At 38.8% G+C, this 16,356-nt stretch overlaps 1 protein-coding gene across 7 annotated transcripts in view; it reads right to left on the bottom strand.

The window, feature by feature from the left end:
- Macrod2 (mono-ADP ribosylhydrolase 2) overlaps nt 1-16,356 on the bottom strand; it is a 2,017,257-nt gene that overhangs the window by 73,335 nt on the left and 1,927,566 nt on the right. For 5 of the 7 annotated variants that reach the window (XM_039106853.2, XM_039106855.2, XM_039106854.2 and 2 more), the window contains 2 exons: nt 6,117-6,191; nt 5,595-5,687 (listed from right to left, as the gene is read on the bottom strand). In XM_039106853.2, the coding sequence (XP_038962781.1) occupies nt 5,595-5,687; nt 6,117-6,191 (168 nt within the window). The remainder of the gene's footprint in view (nt 1-5,594; nt 5,688-6,116; nt 6,192-16,356) is intronic. The other 2 variants (XM_039106857.2, XM_039106858.2) reach the window with 1 other exon arrangement.

Here is a 16,356-nt window from a genome sequence, read left to right as displayed (position 1 = left end):
AAGAAATGTCAGGAGCACAGAAAGAGGTCATCAAATTCTTGTAACATGGAAAAACAACTTTAAGACAGGGCAATCACAGCTGACTAGAAGGTTTAGATAGATTTTACATTTACACACACACACACACACACACACACACTAAAGGCATACTATGTAAACCAATGCTATAATTGAGCATGAAAAGACTTCCTACTTCGTCTGTGCAATTTAATTTGAATGTGAAACATAAAAGCATTTACCATTTTTAAAATCATATTAACTTATAATTTAGGTTAAAACTTTATAATTGTATGTTCAGTGTATTTAACACCTAGAAGGAATTCCATGAAAGGTTGTAGAATGTGCCTAAAGCCTGAACAGGGACCAGCCTCTTTTCATTTAGAATTTATGTTAAAATAAATTTTAGTTGAAATTTTCTGGTTAGGAAGTAAGACTAGAAAGAGACGAAGTAGGAGAAGAGAGCTGCTGGAGTGAAAGTGTCCCTCGGAGACTGACTGAGGACGCTGCGAAGGTAAGAATCACAGTACTACTCAGACAACTTCATTGAGAAGAAGAAACACAGAGTCTCTGAAACGGGAGGTTCCAGGAAGCTGGTCTGCTATTCAAGATGCAAGATTGTAATAGAAACCCAGGCCAGTTCTGAGCAGGAGTTATCATTCAATCTTACGTAACATTTTTCACAAGTCAAAAGAAAACCCGACGACTCCAGTTATCATTACCACAGCGCAGGTTGGTTATAGAAGCCTCAGTGTTAGCAATCTGACATGAGACTACAGATGGTATTTTCCAAGGAGAGACAAAACATCCTGGGTAGCCAGCCATGCTGGGATGGCATCAATAATGGAAAACACCGGGAGAGGTGAACTGGTGTCTTACGGACTAGATAACCCCCCTCCCCCAACTGCTTGGGCTGGTAGCAGCAGAAAAGTAAATGGCTGGCTAGTATGTATTCATTGAAAAATGCAACAGTGGCTAGAGGAGCTGTATATTTATAAAAGATGAAGATGATGATGATGATGGTGGTGGTGGTGGTGGTGGTGGTGGTGGTGGTGGTGGTGGTGGTGTTGGTGATGATGGTAGTGGTGATGATGATGATGATGATGATGATGATGATGATGACAATGATGATGATGATGGTGGTGGAATGGGTGGTTCTGAGTAGAGTTTGTATAAACTGAAGTTAAGAAGAATGGCACATCTTCTGACACATGAAAAGTTAGGGATACCATTCTTGATAGGTCCTGATATAGAAAGGGATTAAACTGGCCATCTTTGTGCCTGGCCTAAAAGCCTCTGCATTTTTACCAACAGAATAAAATAAGTTACAGTAGAGACCTCCTACTATTTCACTTCTGAGCGTATTGTTGATGATCTCTTCCAATGTCACCAGTGTTCTTTCAACAAGAATCTGTCCTTCAGAGTTGGCCTGCTTTGACAATGAAATAAATTGTAACTTATAATTTTATTATTGCATCTCTGTCACTAGACTACCCTAGAAATGGAAAATCTTACAAGTTAAAAGATCTGTCAGCAATCACACGGTCAGTGTAAATGTCATGGCTTCTGTATGTGCTTCCTGGTCCTGATGGTCAGCTGCCACAGTGCAAGCATCAAAACAAAAACTCATCGCTGGCTCACACATAGCATTTTACCTGCATTCCTGTCCATCTTTCCCCAAGAAGTCCAAAGTACACTTGAAGTTCCCAAACAACTTTGGTCAGCCTTAAACAGGTAAAGTGTTGCTGTACCACATTGTACTAATTAATTACTATAAAAAATAATTGAGAACAAGTAGCTATACTCTCGGTCAACCTTGACTAAAAATTCCCACATGTATACTAAAATACAAATGAAAAATTTTGCCTTTAATAATGATACAATGTTGGTATCCTTGAGACTCTAAGACAAAAAATTCCTAAGTAAAATTCTTATGAAATTTTATATAAAAATATGATATCCTTCTTAGTAAGCATCTCCTGTACCTCTCCTATTTAGTTATTAACCTAAAGGATGTGATTTCTCTAGATTTAAAATCAATGCAGATCCTACTGGGAGAGCATAAACCCGGCCTCATTTAGGAGGAGGCAATGTGGCTAAATGAGTAGAGCTGCCATATGTGAAACCCCACTTTCTGCCTGTTGAAAATTTGTCGTTCAGGTCTCCCAGGGAGATGTCCATTGTGCTATTGTGCAATTTTATCAGCATGAACTTCTGTTGAATATTTTCCTTCTTTTAAAAATCCATATTTTGGTAGAGCTAACTTCAAACCTTAATGTTGCAACATCTGTGCTCGTACACCTGGGAGCCATAGAAGATGTGTCCTGACGATTATCTACATTTTCTAATCCTATAAAATGCTGCAAAGTGAATGAAGGATGTTGTGCTTTTTTTTTTCTGTTGTATTTTTGTTTTTTTAAGGAACCACTGTCTGTCTCGGTAGAAAGATTCTCGCATTAAAAGAGAATGAGCATTTTCTGAGATACAAAGAATATTTCTACAAATAGAACAGGGCACCAATTTGTTTTGTTCATATCTAATCCTTAATATATATGCATATTTTTCCACTAAGAGATGCTTTCATGAATAAACACAAAACCTGGAGGTATATTCTTAAAATGTTTTCAAAGCAGATTTTTAAAAATAACTCATAGAATCTAAAGAAAGCAAGATAAATGCAAGCACTTTGAATGTATTCGCTGACTTTCATATGGGAGATGGCCAATCGCTCAACTGCGTCTTACTTAAAACACAGAGATCATGGTTTTATTATTATTTGTGAAACACAAGATTAAGATCTCAACAAAGAAAAGCCAGTTTATAGGTAAGAGAACTCGTACCGTATTATCCATTAATAGTTCCATTCCTATAGGATAAAATATATCATCAGGTAAGAAGTCTACAACAATATTCTGCGACGTTTAGAAGGTGGTTCTATCAATCAAATGTGAGTGATTATTATTTTTTTTTCAGAGCTGAGGACCGAACCCAGGGCCTTTCGCTTGCTAGGCAAGCGCTCTACCACTGAGCTAAATCCCCAACCCCGTGACTGATTATTTGTTGTTGAAGGCAGTAGTATACGTACCTGTTTATGTTATGTTTACATATGGACATATGTAGTATATGTCCAATAGTTATAGACAGAAATGAATGGACTTGGGGAACATTTTTGTGGATCTTCTTCATTTTTGTCATCAGTTCCTCAGATGGGCTAAAGACTAAATACTTCATGTGCCATGCCTTTTTGCAAGTGTTTGACATGTGCACATGTGATTGAGTGTTCCTTGCAAATGGTGTGTCAACTCCTTTGGTCATCACTGTCATAAAGATGAGCACCCTGATGTAGATAAATTAAATAACCAGTCCAATGTCACTCAGTTGTCATTGATGTGAATGTACCTCCTCCGTGTGTCACTAGTTTACTTCGTCTTCATTTCTTTTGGGGACTACCATGGCTTGAGTGTCTCCCAAGGCTTCACATGTTAAAAGCCAATACCCATTGTCAGAGATTAAATGGGTGGAGATTTAATTTGCCTGTGTTGTTTGGAAGTGAGTCAAGGTTTTTAGGCTAAACCTTATGTAATTGAATCCTAATGAATTTATAAGGAGACAGAGACTGGGCATGCATGTATGAACATGTGAACACTCAAAGATTTTAAATATATATATATATATATATATATATATCACATATTCACACATACACACGCATATACAAATGTTCATATATGCCATGTCCCATGTTATGTTTGCATCATCTCAGGACTCTGCCAACTAGAATACCCTCACCAGATGCAGGCCCTTGACCTTATACCCTCAGAACCATGAGTGTAAATGAGCGTCTTTCTTATAGTTTACCCAGTCTGTCTTATTATTAGCAGCATAAGTACAGCATAAGCACTTTTCTTACATGTAACAGAATAGCTTTCCACTTTTCTGCTGATGCCAAGAATAAGATAACAGAGGCAGTGCATTCAATTTGCCCTGGGCTTTCCACATGTTCCAACAGCGACAGAAGAGGGTGGGCGACTTACAAAGAACAGAGGGAAAGTGAACCCCCTAACTTCAACAATTAAAGAAAAGTTTCATAGTAGGAGACTTTGTGGGGAATGTGGGCTTCCTCTATAGGTCAAATTACATAGGCAAGAAGATTATATAAATTGTTTGATGTCCTTTAATCCGCTTATGTTTTCAGATATTGTATGAAAACAAATAGTTTCTTCAAGAGAAAAACCAAGCAAATGGGAATTCATTGTATCTTATTATATTTCAGTGGTACAGTATAAAAGTTGGAAAGTTCATATACTAATATTTTATCACATTATAGATCTGAATCTGAGTGAAAGTTACATTGATTCTCTTATGACTGTCAGGTAAACAACTCCAGATATACCATTTATTTGACTTGTCACAAATATAGTGCCATGAGGCTCAACTCTCATTTGTAATTGAGAAGAACACAGCAAAGACAGAGAAGAAGAACAGTGTGAGGTAAATAGAGTGGACTTCAAAAAAAAGTGTCAAAATCACTATTGTAGCTCAGCAATTAAATGACATCAATGCTCCTGCCAAGAAGTGTTCCTAACGGGGAAGCTCTACTTGCAACGGACCTGATTTTACAATTGAGATCATGTCAATGTTTTAATTTGGAAGAAAAATTGATCATGGTGTTCCACAAACAAGTCATGATGCTGCTATCCCTACTGCAAATACCTACTGATCTAAGAGCACGGTGACTTATGAGATGATGTATTAAATCGCTCCATGAACCTTTTAATGAGACGGTTAAGAATTGGGGTCTTCCATTTCTTCTGTAAATACCAAATTCTCCAGGTTATTTTTTAAGGTTTATTTATTTTATGTATGTGAGTACAGCGTAGCTGTCTTCAGACACACCAGAAGAGGGCATCAGATCCCATTACAGATGGTTGTAAGCTACCATGTAGTTATTGGGAATTGAACTAAAGACTTCTGGAAGTGCATTTGGTGCTCTTAACCTTGGAGCCATCTCTCCAGCCCATCCCCTGATATAATTTATAAAAAATTATCTTCAATTCAATACTTTTATTATTTATAAAGTATGCCTTCTATCGTGGTAGAAATCATTATGACCCAGTTTAATTTTTAAATGCGATTCAATATTATTCTATTCTAAGGTTAGCAACTTAGAAGGTTCAGAGGAGGACTTCTTCATGCTTCTTTAAATACCATTTAAAGGAAGGCAGGATGAAATTAGTGCAAAAGGTTTGTTCTATTCGTTCTAAAGCCACTTCAGTTTTCTTAGGATTTCATCCCTCTATTTTATTATTTTGATTCCTTACAGACTTTCTCAATTTTCGAGTTTCAAATTTTTAAATGAAATAAAAAAATTATCAAGTACACCTTCATTCCATTTGGAAAGATAGAGGTGTTTTCAATAACACCTTTTGTTACTTCTGGATTTTACTCTAGTTTCAAAAACAAGGGCAAGGTTACAGATGTGCTCATTTCTCCCTTTTCTGGCTGGATCAGTGGAGGACAGCTTTGGTACTTGGATTCTAGGCTGGTGTCCACCTAAGTTTTTTGATTGTGATGGGTTAATTCAGGAGCATTCCTACCTTCTCCACCTTCCTGTTCTTCCTGGTCATCTATCAGGGGGATCACTTCTGGTTCTTCCACAATCGTGGCATCTTCTTGATTTGGTGAAAGGTCTAAATGGAAGGAGACAGAAAGAGACTCAAGGATGTTTAAATTAAAATCATTGAGAAAACACAGTGACTACAGAGCAAAATGTCTTTTTAATAACCTTCCAAGATAAGACTTACATGAAGCCTGATGCTGGCTCTCTCGCACACACGCACGCGCACACACACACACACGCGCACACACACACACAGACAGAGAGACAGAGAGACAGAGACAGAGACAGAGAGGCAGAGAGACAGAGACAGGGAGACAGAGAAAGTAACATACTCATACACACAGAGACTCACACACACAAATATGTACTCACACAGAGTCACACATACCACAAATCTCACATACACTCATACACATTCATAGACTCTTATTTTTACACCCCCACCCACAAATGCATTTTATAGAGAAGTCTTCTCATTCATTCTAATCGGCTCCAGTACCTTCTGTCTCCATAGAGGAGCTTGGGGACTCTGTCTCAGTTTTTCCCTCACTCTTTGTTGAGTCATTCTCTTGTCCTGTTAGAACAGTGATTGAAAGAGAAAAAAAAATAAGATGTACGTGTATCAGGTCTGAAGGACAAATTCTTCAGATGCCTTCTTTTAATCACATTCAAAGAGTGTGTTAAATTGGAAGTGGAAGGCACCCATGTCAGTTTTCAAATAATTAAATTTACATCAATTATTTTATGTGGAAATATCCTGATAATTTGGGCAAACAAAGAAACAAAAGCCTATTCTTTTTCTTGACACAATTAGTATTCAGCTTATCAATCAATTGGACATTTACAAACAATGATCTGAAAGGCTTGAAGTTTTCAGATCATTTTTCTGGATTACATGGGTAATATTTAGATATCTATTCAGATACAGTGATTTTGTATATTTATGATCACCCCTCCAAACTAAAGCACTACCTGTACCCCCTTCCTTCCTCAACAGCACATAGGAAGTTGAGTAAGGGACAGAAGAGCATAGTATCTCAGTAAACCCTTTAGGTATTGACTGAATATAGAAAAGACCAAACAAAGGCTCAAGGCTCTTCTTCCACATCCCCGACTTCTCCCCTGTAGGGTTTTGAACATATAAATACTCATTAAGATAAGATAACGAAATCTGTCCATTTTTGCCTCATGCTAATGGAAGATTTTATACTGAGAATGCTTAACTGTTAAATTTAATTAATAAACAAACAAACAAACCTAGACTTTGAATTAGCTGTAAGCACAAAAGGACAGACACAGGAAGCTAGAAATGTTTGCAGTGGTATGTCCCTGTGGTGGTGACACTGTTCTTTTGTCTTGTCCCTACTTCTCCCTGTAAAAGACTTGCATTCCTTTGTCTCTGTCAGAGACAGAGTGTAGGCATCCCATTCACATCAGGCCTTTTTTTTTTTATGGGACTTAGTTTAGAAATGGCCAGAGGACAGACATCATATGAATTTTTGCAAAAGCTTAAGATCCACTGCGAGTTTCTTGCAGCTCACACTGAGCAGAATGTGTTCTTCTTGATCTGGAGCAGAATCAAATAGAGCCAGACCTTAACACAACTCTTCTGAAGAGCCACTGAATTTTAGGGCTTATTTGTTATGCGGTAACACTGACTTAGACAACCCTTCATCCTGCATCTTCTGCTTTGGTAAGTCTATTCTCAGACAACCCACCATATACCTTCCGCTTAGTTTCTTCTCTGCCAGCATAATCTCAAAACAAAATACAAAACCAGAAACCCAACAGGCCAAACACCAGTTTTATTTTAATGACCTCAGTTGCTCATGAGCTCATTTTTGGTCCAAAGATATGATAAAATAATGAACATTAATATTCCTTTAGCTGTGTGGTAGTGGTAGCTGAACTCAGCACCCTCGAGATGTCTCAGGTGACTTTGTCCCATCGTCCCCAAAGTTCAGTGATGCACTGATTATGGATGGCTTCATAAAATGTTTCTTTTCTCATTTTCCTTTCTCCACTCTCTTTTCTGGCTCAGGGTACATAAGATTGGAACTTTGTTTCTTTTCTTTTTCTCTTCCCCCCTGTATTATCTAAGTTTTAAATTGCTGGCCAAGAGGACCTTTAAAATGTGGATTTGATCAAAACCTGTCCTCTTGCTCTTCCTTATTCATCCCCAAATTATGGTCCATTGACAAGCAACAATGGAATTATCTAGAAGATTTTTAAAAGCTTTCAGGCTTCATTCTACTCATACAGAATTATGACCTACATATTTTTTCAAGATCTCCATTTGAACATATACATGCTAATGCTTACGAAGCCCTGGCCTACAGAACTTGAGTGCACCCTGGGACAGAAGACTTTACCACAGCACTTCACATCCATTATCCCTGCTCACTGAGCCCTCCTCTGAAGAAAGCGCCATGACAGTCATTCTGGCTCCTAAACACATCGCCAACTCTGTCTGACCATAATGATACTTTCTCTTTATGGTTTTCTTGGAAATATCTTTATTTTACAGTTTAAAATGTAAACGCGTAAAGCAAAACACACAAATCATAATTATGGATCTCGATGACACTCTACATATCTTCTCATGACTATCACGTGTAATTCCTCTCAGATAAAAAAATTCTAGCACTGGTGACTTTGTCTAGTTCGTGTCTCTTCAAATTACTGTAAGCAAAAGTACATGCTCTCTTTATTTTAAATTTTACCTTTCAAGTATTTTGTGTGTGAGATTATACTCTCTCTCTCTCTCTCTCTCTCTATATATATATATATATATATATATATATATATATATATATATATATGCCCTTCTTATTGACTGATATACCTTAGGCTACTGTCTGAAGATATGATACCATCTGAAATTGAGTCATTTCCAGTTTGGAACTATTCTGAATAATAGTACCAAAATATTTCAGTGTGTTCCTATGTGGAAATCTGTATTCATGTCATTTAAACACCACCCAAAAGTGAAATAGCTAAATAACTGGGAATTGCTTTCTTAGGTGTATTAGGTCATATAAAACAGTGTGCTAAATGTCTGTTCCAATTTCCCCTTCCTAATGACCAGATTGCCATTCTCCCACCACCTCTTTGCCTATCTTCATCAGAAATGCTGACATAGAACCATACAGATTAGATTCCCTTTCTGAACCCATTTCCTTTGCCCACTGACAAGTCCTCTGGGTAATGCCCAGCTGCCCTGAGCAGCCTGATAGCCCAGGCAGACATTCAATTCCCCACCACCTCTCTGCCTTCTTTGGATCTTTGACTCCTGGGTCATACAGACCTATAGATCCTGATCAATAATGACCTGCAGAACGGAAACTGTCCAACCCAAGGATACTCATCACAGACCTGCTACATCAGGACCATACAGGATAATCCCACCTCCCAATACCTACTACAACAGAACCATCCAGGGACCAAAGTCATCCAGATGACTAAAGGTCTTCAAAAGAACACAATTAAGAAAAGCCAAGGCAATATGACAATTTCAGAGCACAGCTACCCTTATACAGCAAGCCCTGGATATCCTAACACAACCAAAGCATAAGAAAATGATCTTAAATTCAATCTTATAAAGATGATAGAGGCCTTTAAAGAGGAAATGAGTAACTCACTTAAAGGAATACATGAAAAATACCATCAAACAGGTAGAGGAAATAAATAAAAGTGTGCAAGACCTGAAAGCAGAAGTAGAACCAATAAACAAAACACAACCTGAGGGAATCCTGGAGATGGAAAACCTAGAGAAGAGACCAGGAACAACAGATGCAAGCGTCACCAACAAATCACAGGAGACAGAAGACAGAATCTCAGGGGCAGAAGATACAATAGAAGAAATTGATACATCAGTCAAAGAAAATGATAAACCTAAAAAATTCATGACCCAAACCATCCAGGAAATCTGGGATACCATGAAAAGACCTAACCTAAGAATAATAGGAATAGAAGCAGGTGAAGAGACCTGCCTCCAAGGCCCAAAACATCATAGAAGAAAACTTACCCAAACTAAAGAAAGAGATGCTTATAAACATACAAGAAGCACATAGAACACCAATTAGACTGGAGAAGAAGTAAAAAAAAAATCCTCCTGTTACTAATAATCAAAACACAAGATCTATAGAACAAAGAAAGAAGATTAATAGTGGTGAGGGGAAAAGGGCAGGTAACACACAAAAGCAGAACTATCAGAATTACACCTGACTTTTCAACATAGACTCTAACAGCTAGAAGGGCATAGACAGTTATCTTGCAACCACTAATAAAAACCACACATGACAACCTAGACTACGCCCAACAAAACTCTCAATTACCATAGATGAAAAAAGATATTACAAGACAAATACAAATTTTAAAACATCTCTAGGGGTTGGGGATTTAGCTCAGTGGTAGAGCGCTTGCCTAGGAAGCGCAAGGCCCTGGGTTCGGTCCCCAGCTCCGAAAAAAAGAACCAAAAAAAAAAAAAATCTCTATACAAATCCAGCGCCACAGAAAATACCAGAAGGAAAATACAAACCATGGAGGATGACTACATCCAAGAAGACACAAGAAATAAGTAATTCCATATCAGCAAAAACGAGGGAAGCACACAGAAGACACAGAGGGCATGCGCGCACACACACACACACACACACACACACACACACACACACACACACACATTAACACCACCAAAATCAAAATAACAGGAAGTAATAATCACTGGTCATTAATATCTCTAGCATCAATGAACTCAATTCCCCAATAAAAAGACACAGGCTGACAGAATGGATGCAAAAACAGGACCCAAACATTCTGCTGCATATAAGAAACACATTTCAGCAACAAAGATAGACATTACCTTAGAGTAAAGGTATGGAAAAAAAATAAAAAAGGTTTCCAAGCAAACAGACCCAAGAAGCAAGCTGGAATAGTCATTCTAATATCTAACAAAACGGACTTCAAAGAAAATAAATCCAGAGAAACAGGGAAGGATATTTTATACTCATCAAGGGAAAAATCTATCAAGATGATATCTCAATTCTAAACATCTATATCCCAAACACAATGGTACCCACAGTTGTAAAAAAGCATTGCTAAAGCTTAAATCACACATTGAACCTCACTCATTAATAGTGGGAGTCTTCAACACCCTACTCTCACCAAGCAACAGGTCATCCAGACAGAAACTAAACAGAATCATAATAAAACTAACAGATTATAAATCAAATAGACCTAACAGACCTCTATAGAAACCCAAGAAAATTAGACAGCAGCAATTCAAATAACTACTCCCCAAATGGGATACAAAACTAAACAGAGAATACTTACACTCCATTCCACCAATCCAGAGAAACTAAATAAGGATGTTTGAATCTCACTTAGGAGTAGAAATAAAATAGTCATAGGAAGCAGATGGAGGGAGGGAACTGGGTGGCAGAGGGGGTGGGGAGGGAAATGAGGAGGGTTCAGGATCAGGTGTGGGGAGAGACCAGAGAGAGGGCCAGAGGGCCAGGAGAATGAATGGAAATCTGCGGCTGGTGGAGGTGGGGGGCATCTCACAGACCTGCCAGAGAGCTGGGAGAAGGAGGTTCTCCAGGAATCAATGAGGGTAACCTTAGCTAAGACTCACAGCATGGAAATAATGGAGCCTGAAAAGGCCACTTCTTATAGCCAGGCAGAAACCATTAGAGTGAGAGAGACAGCCACAACTTTCAACCCAGAATTTATCCTGTCTACAAGAAATGCAGGGACAGGAATGGAACAGACTGAGGGAATTGGTTCTTGCCCAGTGACTGGGCCAACTTGAGACCCATTCTATGGGTAAGAACCGATCCCTGACATTATTAATACTCTGCTATTTTTATGAAACAGTTCTGGGAAGAATTGTGAACCCATAGAGTATAGGAACTCTATAGGAAGACCAACAGAGCCAACTAACCTGGACCCTTGGGGACTCCCAGACTGAATCACCAACCAACAAGCATACACAGGCTGGACCTAGGCCCCCTGTTGATATGTAGTAGATGTGCAGCTTAGTCTTCATGTGGGTTCCCCAACATCAGGAACAGGAGCTACCTCTAAATATGTTGCCTGTCTGTGGGATATGCTCCCCTACCTGTGCTGACTTGTCTGGCTTAGGTGGAGGAGGATGTGGCAAGCCCTGCAGAGGCATGATGTGTCAGGGTTGGGGGATGAGGGGCTCTACCCTCTTAGAGAAGAAGGAGATGGGGGATGGGGGGGTGGCGGATGGGGGAAGGGACTGTGTGAGGGATGGGGGGCAGCAATAGGGATGTAAAGTGAACAAGCAAATTAATGAATTGATTAAAAAAGGAATCTGTTCCCCTTTTACCTCTGGCAGAAATGCATGAGAACTGTATTTGTTCCCTGCCTTCTTTAGAGGATATAGCGTTATCATCGGTCATAAAATTATCTGGGAAGTTGTAGTAAGCAAGAGAAAAGTCTTCAGGCCAGTTCCATCTGCATCACTATTGCGTATGAAAGAGAGAGCAGCCGTTCCCTCTGCCGTAGGTTACGTGGCAGTGGTGTGGGTTAGGCGAGGTCTAGGGATAGGTGTCCACAGAATGTTTATAGTTGCAAGAACTCAGGCATCTCACGTGGAAAAGGCTCTTTCTAGGAAGACATTCAACAGAGCTCCATCTTCTTTTTTTAAAGTCACTTTCAGATGTTGTTCAGATGGCAGAAAATTGAGAGGGAAACAATATATTGACTGTTAACTTTGGAAACATCTGTCAAAGTGAAAGTGGCATTTAAATACATGTAAAGTCACAAAATTAGGGTTATAAGAAAAAAAATAAAATCGACCCCAAGGAATAAAGAGAGGGAACATTCACTTTCTGTTTTTTTTTGTTTTTGTTTTTGTTTTTTTGTTTGGTTTTGTTTTTTAAGAAAAGGAACCACAAGTTTCTGAATTCTAGATCTCTAGATAAATATCTAGAGGTATGCTCATCAGAATGGCCGAGTGGAATGATTTAATCATGAATTATGCAGAAAGTTAAGAGTCTATTTTTCAATTTGTCTTCTAGTAAACACTTTATCTAGATACCTATTCTCAGTCACAAAAAGGAAGGATTTAAAAATTGGAAGTAGGGGCTGGAGCGATGGCTCAGCAGGTGAGAGTACATACCACTCTTAGAGAGGACCTGAGTTCGGTTCCCAGCACCCTCAGCTCAACACCACCTGTAACTCCAGCTCCAGACTATTTGACATCCTCTTCTGGTTTCTACAGCCCTCCTGCCCACTCATGCATGCCTGTGTGCTCATTCATGAGTGCACACACACACACACACACACACACACATGTACATATGTGAGCACACACACAAATTAAAAAGCAATACAGATAAAATCTTGAAAACCCAAAACATAGACAATGAGGTTATACTAAGTGGATATACTTTAAAAGGTAAATACTCTGGGAAATCAAAAAGTACAAAACGTGTCTTTGTCATTGTGGCCATATCTCTATAATTGATAAGAATATGGTTTAATGAACAGGATATTGAGACAAAAAAAATTCCAGTACGGGGTTAGCTGATTCTGTATTCCTGAGTCGTGATCACTCACATTTGGTGCCAGAATAGATATTTATCTCGAAATAGGAGTTTTGCTGTCACCCACTGGACTTCTTTCTTGTCTGTTAGGCTCCTTTCACACTTTCATACATGTGTTTCATACATGTATGTGTGTTTTCCTCTCTCACTAGATTGTGCATGGTGCATACACAGAAGATTTAGCTTAATTCTCATTGTCTATACCTGCACCTTGCACAAAGCACCAACAATAACTGTCTACCTAACTGACCCTCTGTTACATCACTCCTCAGTCCGCATAGTTGTCAGGGGCTACAGTTTACTTTCCTTCCATCTGTTAGTAAAGTAAGCACCTTATACTCCCTGGGGTTTCAAGATCATAATGTTTCAAAACTGTTGTTTTTAGAATAAGGCTTAACGGGATGTTAGACATCAACCTCCCTGAGTACCAGGTTCATCATTTATGGATGAGAAATGACTGTAGCATTAGACAATCTTTTAGGCTCCTGTCTGATGTCCTGATGGTACCCAGTCTATCTAGTGAATGATGTCAACAGGTATCCTTCCCTGCTAAGGGTAGGAGCAGCGTTCTCTACCTCTGTGGACATAGGACATGACCCATCAAACCTACTCATCATACTTGGTCCTTTCTGGGCCCTTTAACTCATTATATGCGGCCTCAGAATCTCTGTACAATGGTGTGGAAAGAGTAGAGAGTTCTTGGAGCAGAGTCACTACGTCTCCCGAGGGTCTCCATGCTGCACTGGCTTCAATACTGGGAAGATCACTGTTCCATAGAGCCAGGCACTGCTGAGAAGGTTAGGTCTGTCTGAGTGTGGAAGGGGGGTGGGAATAGGGGCAGCAGGAGGATGGGCAGCTCTCGGGGAACAGCAGGGTTGCCTTGACTATAAGGTCTGATCTTCACTGACAAGCTAAAAGGTCATTCCAGTCCTTCGGAGGGAATGTTTTTCTCCCCTGCCCTCTCCATTTGTCTCTACTCTTGGGCAGTTTCACCTGAGTGCATAGTATATTTTGGCAGCCATTTCCTGAACAGAAAGCTATACTTTCTTTTTGTTTTCTCATTTCTCTCCACTGAAATGTGGTGTGAAAATTGAAGGTGACATAAAGTCTCCAGCTTTGAAATTTAAGAATGATCCCGTTTGCTCAATCCAGAGCCCGCCAGGATCTGACATTCTAAAGACAAGAATACGTGTGAGCTCCGGCACGTTGCACCTGGCCCCTGTGTTGAAGAGCGACTGCTGTGTTCTCAGTCACTCAGGCCCAGCGTTTCTTGCTGCTTTCTTGGCCCCATGGGGCCAGCTTTGTTTGCCTTATATTCAGCAATAGTAGAATCCCCACAGCCCTCTGACCTAATCCTCCGGGCACAGGAGACAAAAGAAAACAAAGGATTTCATACTTTATGTATATATGTTTTCATACAGCGAACTCAACCATCCATAGTAACGGGAGGGGCATTAGAAACAGATAATCCAAAATTCCATTCGCTTTTCCTCAGAAATGTATCACGTGACTACTGCTTCTTGAAGCCTTGGTAATTAAGTTGGGCTCAAGCTAATGCTTTAGCTTTGATTAATTTGCATAAAAATTGGTCTGGAGACATCGGTCTGGAATGAAGCAGTTCTAGGGGCTAAACCAAAACTCACTGTGTAAACGGACTGTTTGGGGACAAAGGCAGCAATACAGCCGGATGGTTTGCAGGTTACTAGATGCTCAGATTTTTCTAGGAATAGAGACTGATTTTTTGACATTTGTTTTAACAAAATTGTGTCTTTTTGTTCAACTTGAAAATCCCTGCTAATACTTACCATTGAGTCTTTGCCATGTGCAAATGCTCCAGGTTAAAAGCTAAAGATGAAACTATATTAACATGAAGTTGATTATCTCCTAAACATCCTTGGTATTCCTCTAGGACCGATAAAACTGATTCTTCTAATGTAAATCACTTTAAAATAATTTTCCTGTAGAGTTACAACAACTGCACTTTCACTATGGATATCAAAGACCTGTATGCACTGAGAATTGTATATAGTTTTACAAAGACAGAAATGGCCACTTTTACAATTATGAATTGGTAGCTTTCTCGTGTGTGTGTGTGTGTGTGTGTGTGTGTGTGTGTGTGTGTACAAGTATAAGCAAATATGCAGTGCATATGTATACACTGCTTTATCTGTGTAGGTGCATATGCGTAGCTTTGCGATCAAAATGAATTTATCCTTTATTTCCTGATCTTATTTCATATTTTTCTAAAATCATCCACTTTTTCAAAAACTGTATGTTTAAAGGTATATAACATTCTATGTTGTGATGGATTCATCTTTGGGGGTGTTTTAAATGTTTTTGTCTGTACTATTTTTTTTTTTTATCGTGTCAAGCCAGGAGAGAAGGAGAGGGAGAGAGAGAAAGAGAGAGAGAGAGAGAGAGAGAGAGAGAGAGAGAGAGAGAGAGAGATTGTCTGTACTATTAAATGCCATATTGTAATGAATAATTTAGGAATAACATCTCTATGTGTTTTAAATAGGTTATATCAAAATTATTGGTGGCCAGTTGATGGCCTTTCATTAATAGTGAATGAGTCTGTTCAAACACTGTTTCAACCAATTTCATAGGTTTTTAATTATTCAAAAAGAAAAGGAACAATATTCCCATTTTATGTTATTTATGTAAAGAGATAAGGGCATCTATTTTTCACATCTTAGATTAACTAAAGCTGATTAGTTGAATCTTACTCATTTTCCTCTTGGGCTACTATTTTGTCATTCTTGACTTTTTGTTTTTCTTGTTGATATGTGAGCTACTTTTTCTAAATTAAGAATATTACGGGGTTGGGGATTTAGCTCAGTGGTAGAGCGCTTGCCTAGCAAGCGCAAGGCCCTGGGTTCAGTCCTCAGCTCCGAAAAAAACAAAAAACAAAAAAAGAATATTACATATTAATCATTGGGATGAGACTAAGCTTCGAGTAGATATCATTTAGAACCTGGCTTGAGTTTTACATATCACATCAATTTTATCAAACTTATATAGTCAGACATAGTAATTCAGCTTTATTTCTGATATATGCAGACATGAGCATATATCCACACATTATAAATTCATCCAATATGTCTTTATTTTATGATCCGCACAAAATTAAGTGTGTGAAAACCGAAGGTATTTTAAGGTTCT

This window comes from Rattus norvegicus, chromosome 3 (genome assembly GCF_036323735.1).
Source record: "Rattus norvegicus strain BN/NHsdMcwi chromosome 3, GRCr8, whole genome shotgun sequence".
Lineage (NCBI taxonomy): Eukaryota > Metazoa > Chordata > Mammalia > Rodentia > Muridae > Rattus > Rattus norvegicus.
This window is presented reverse-complemented; position numbering and strand designations above follow the sequence as displayed.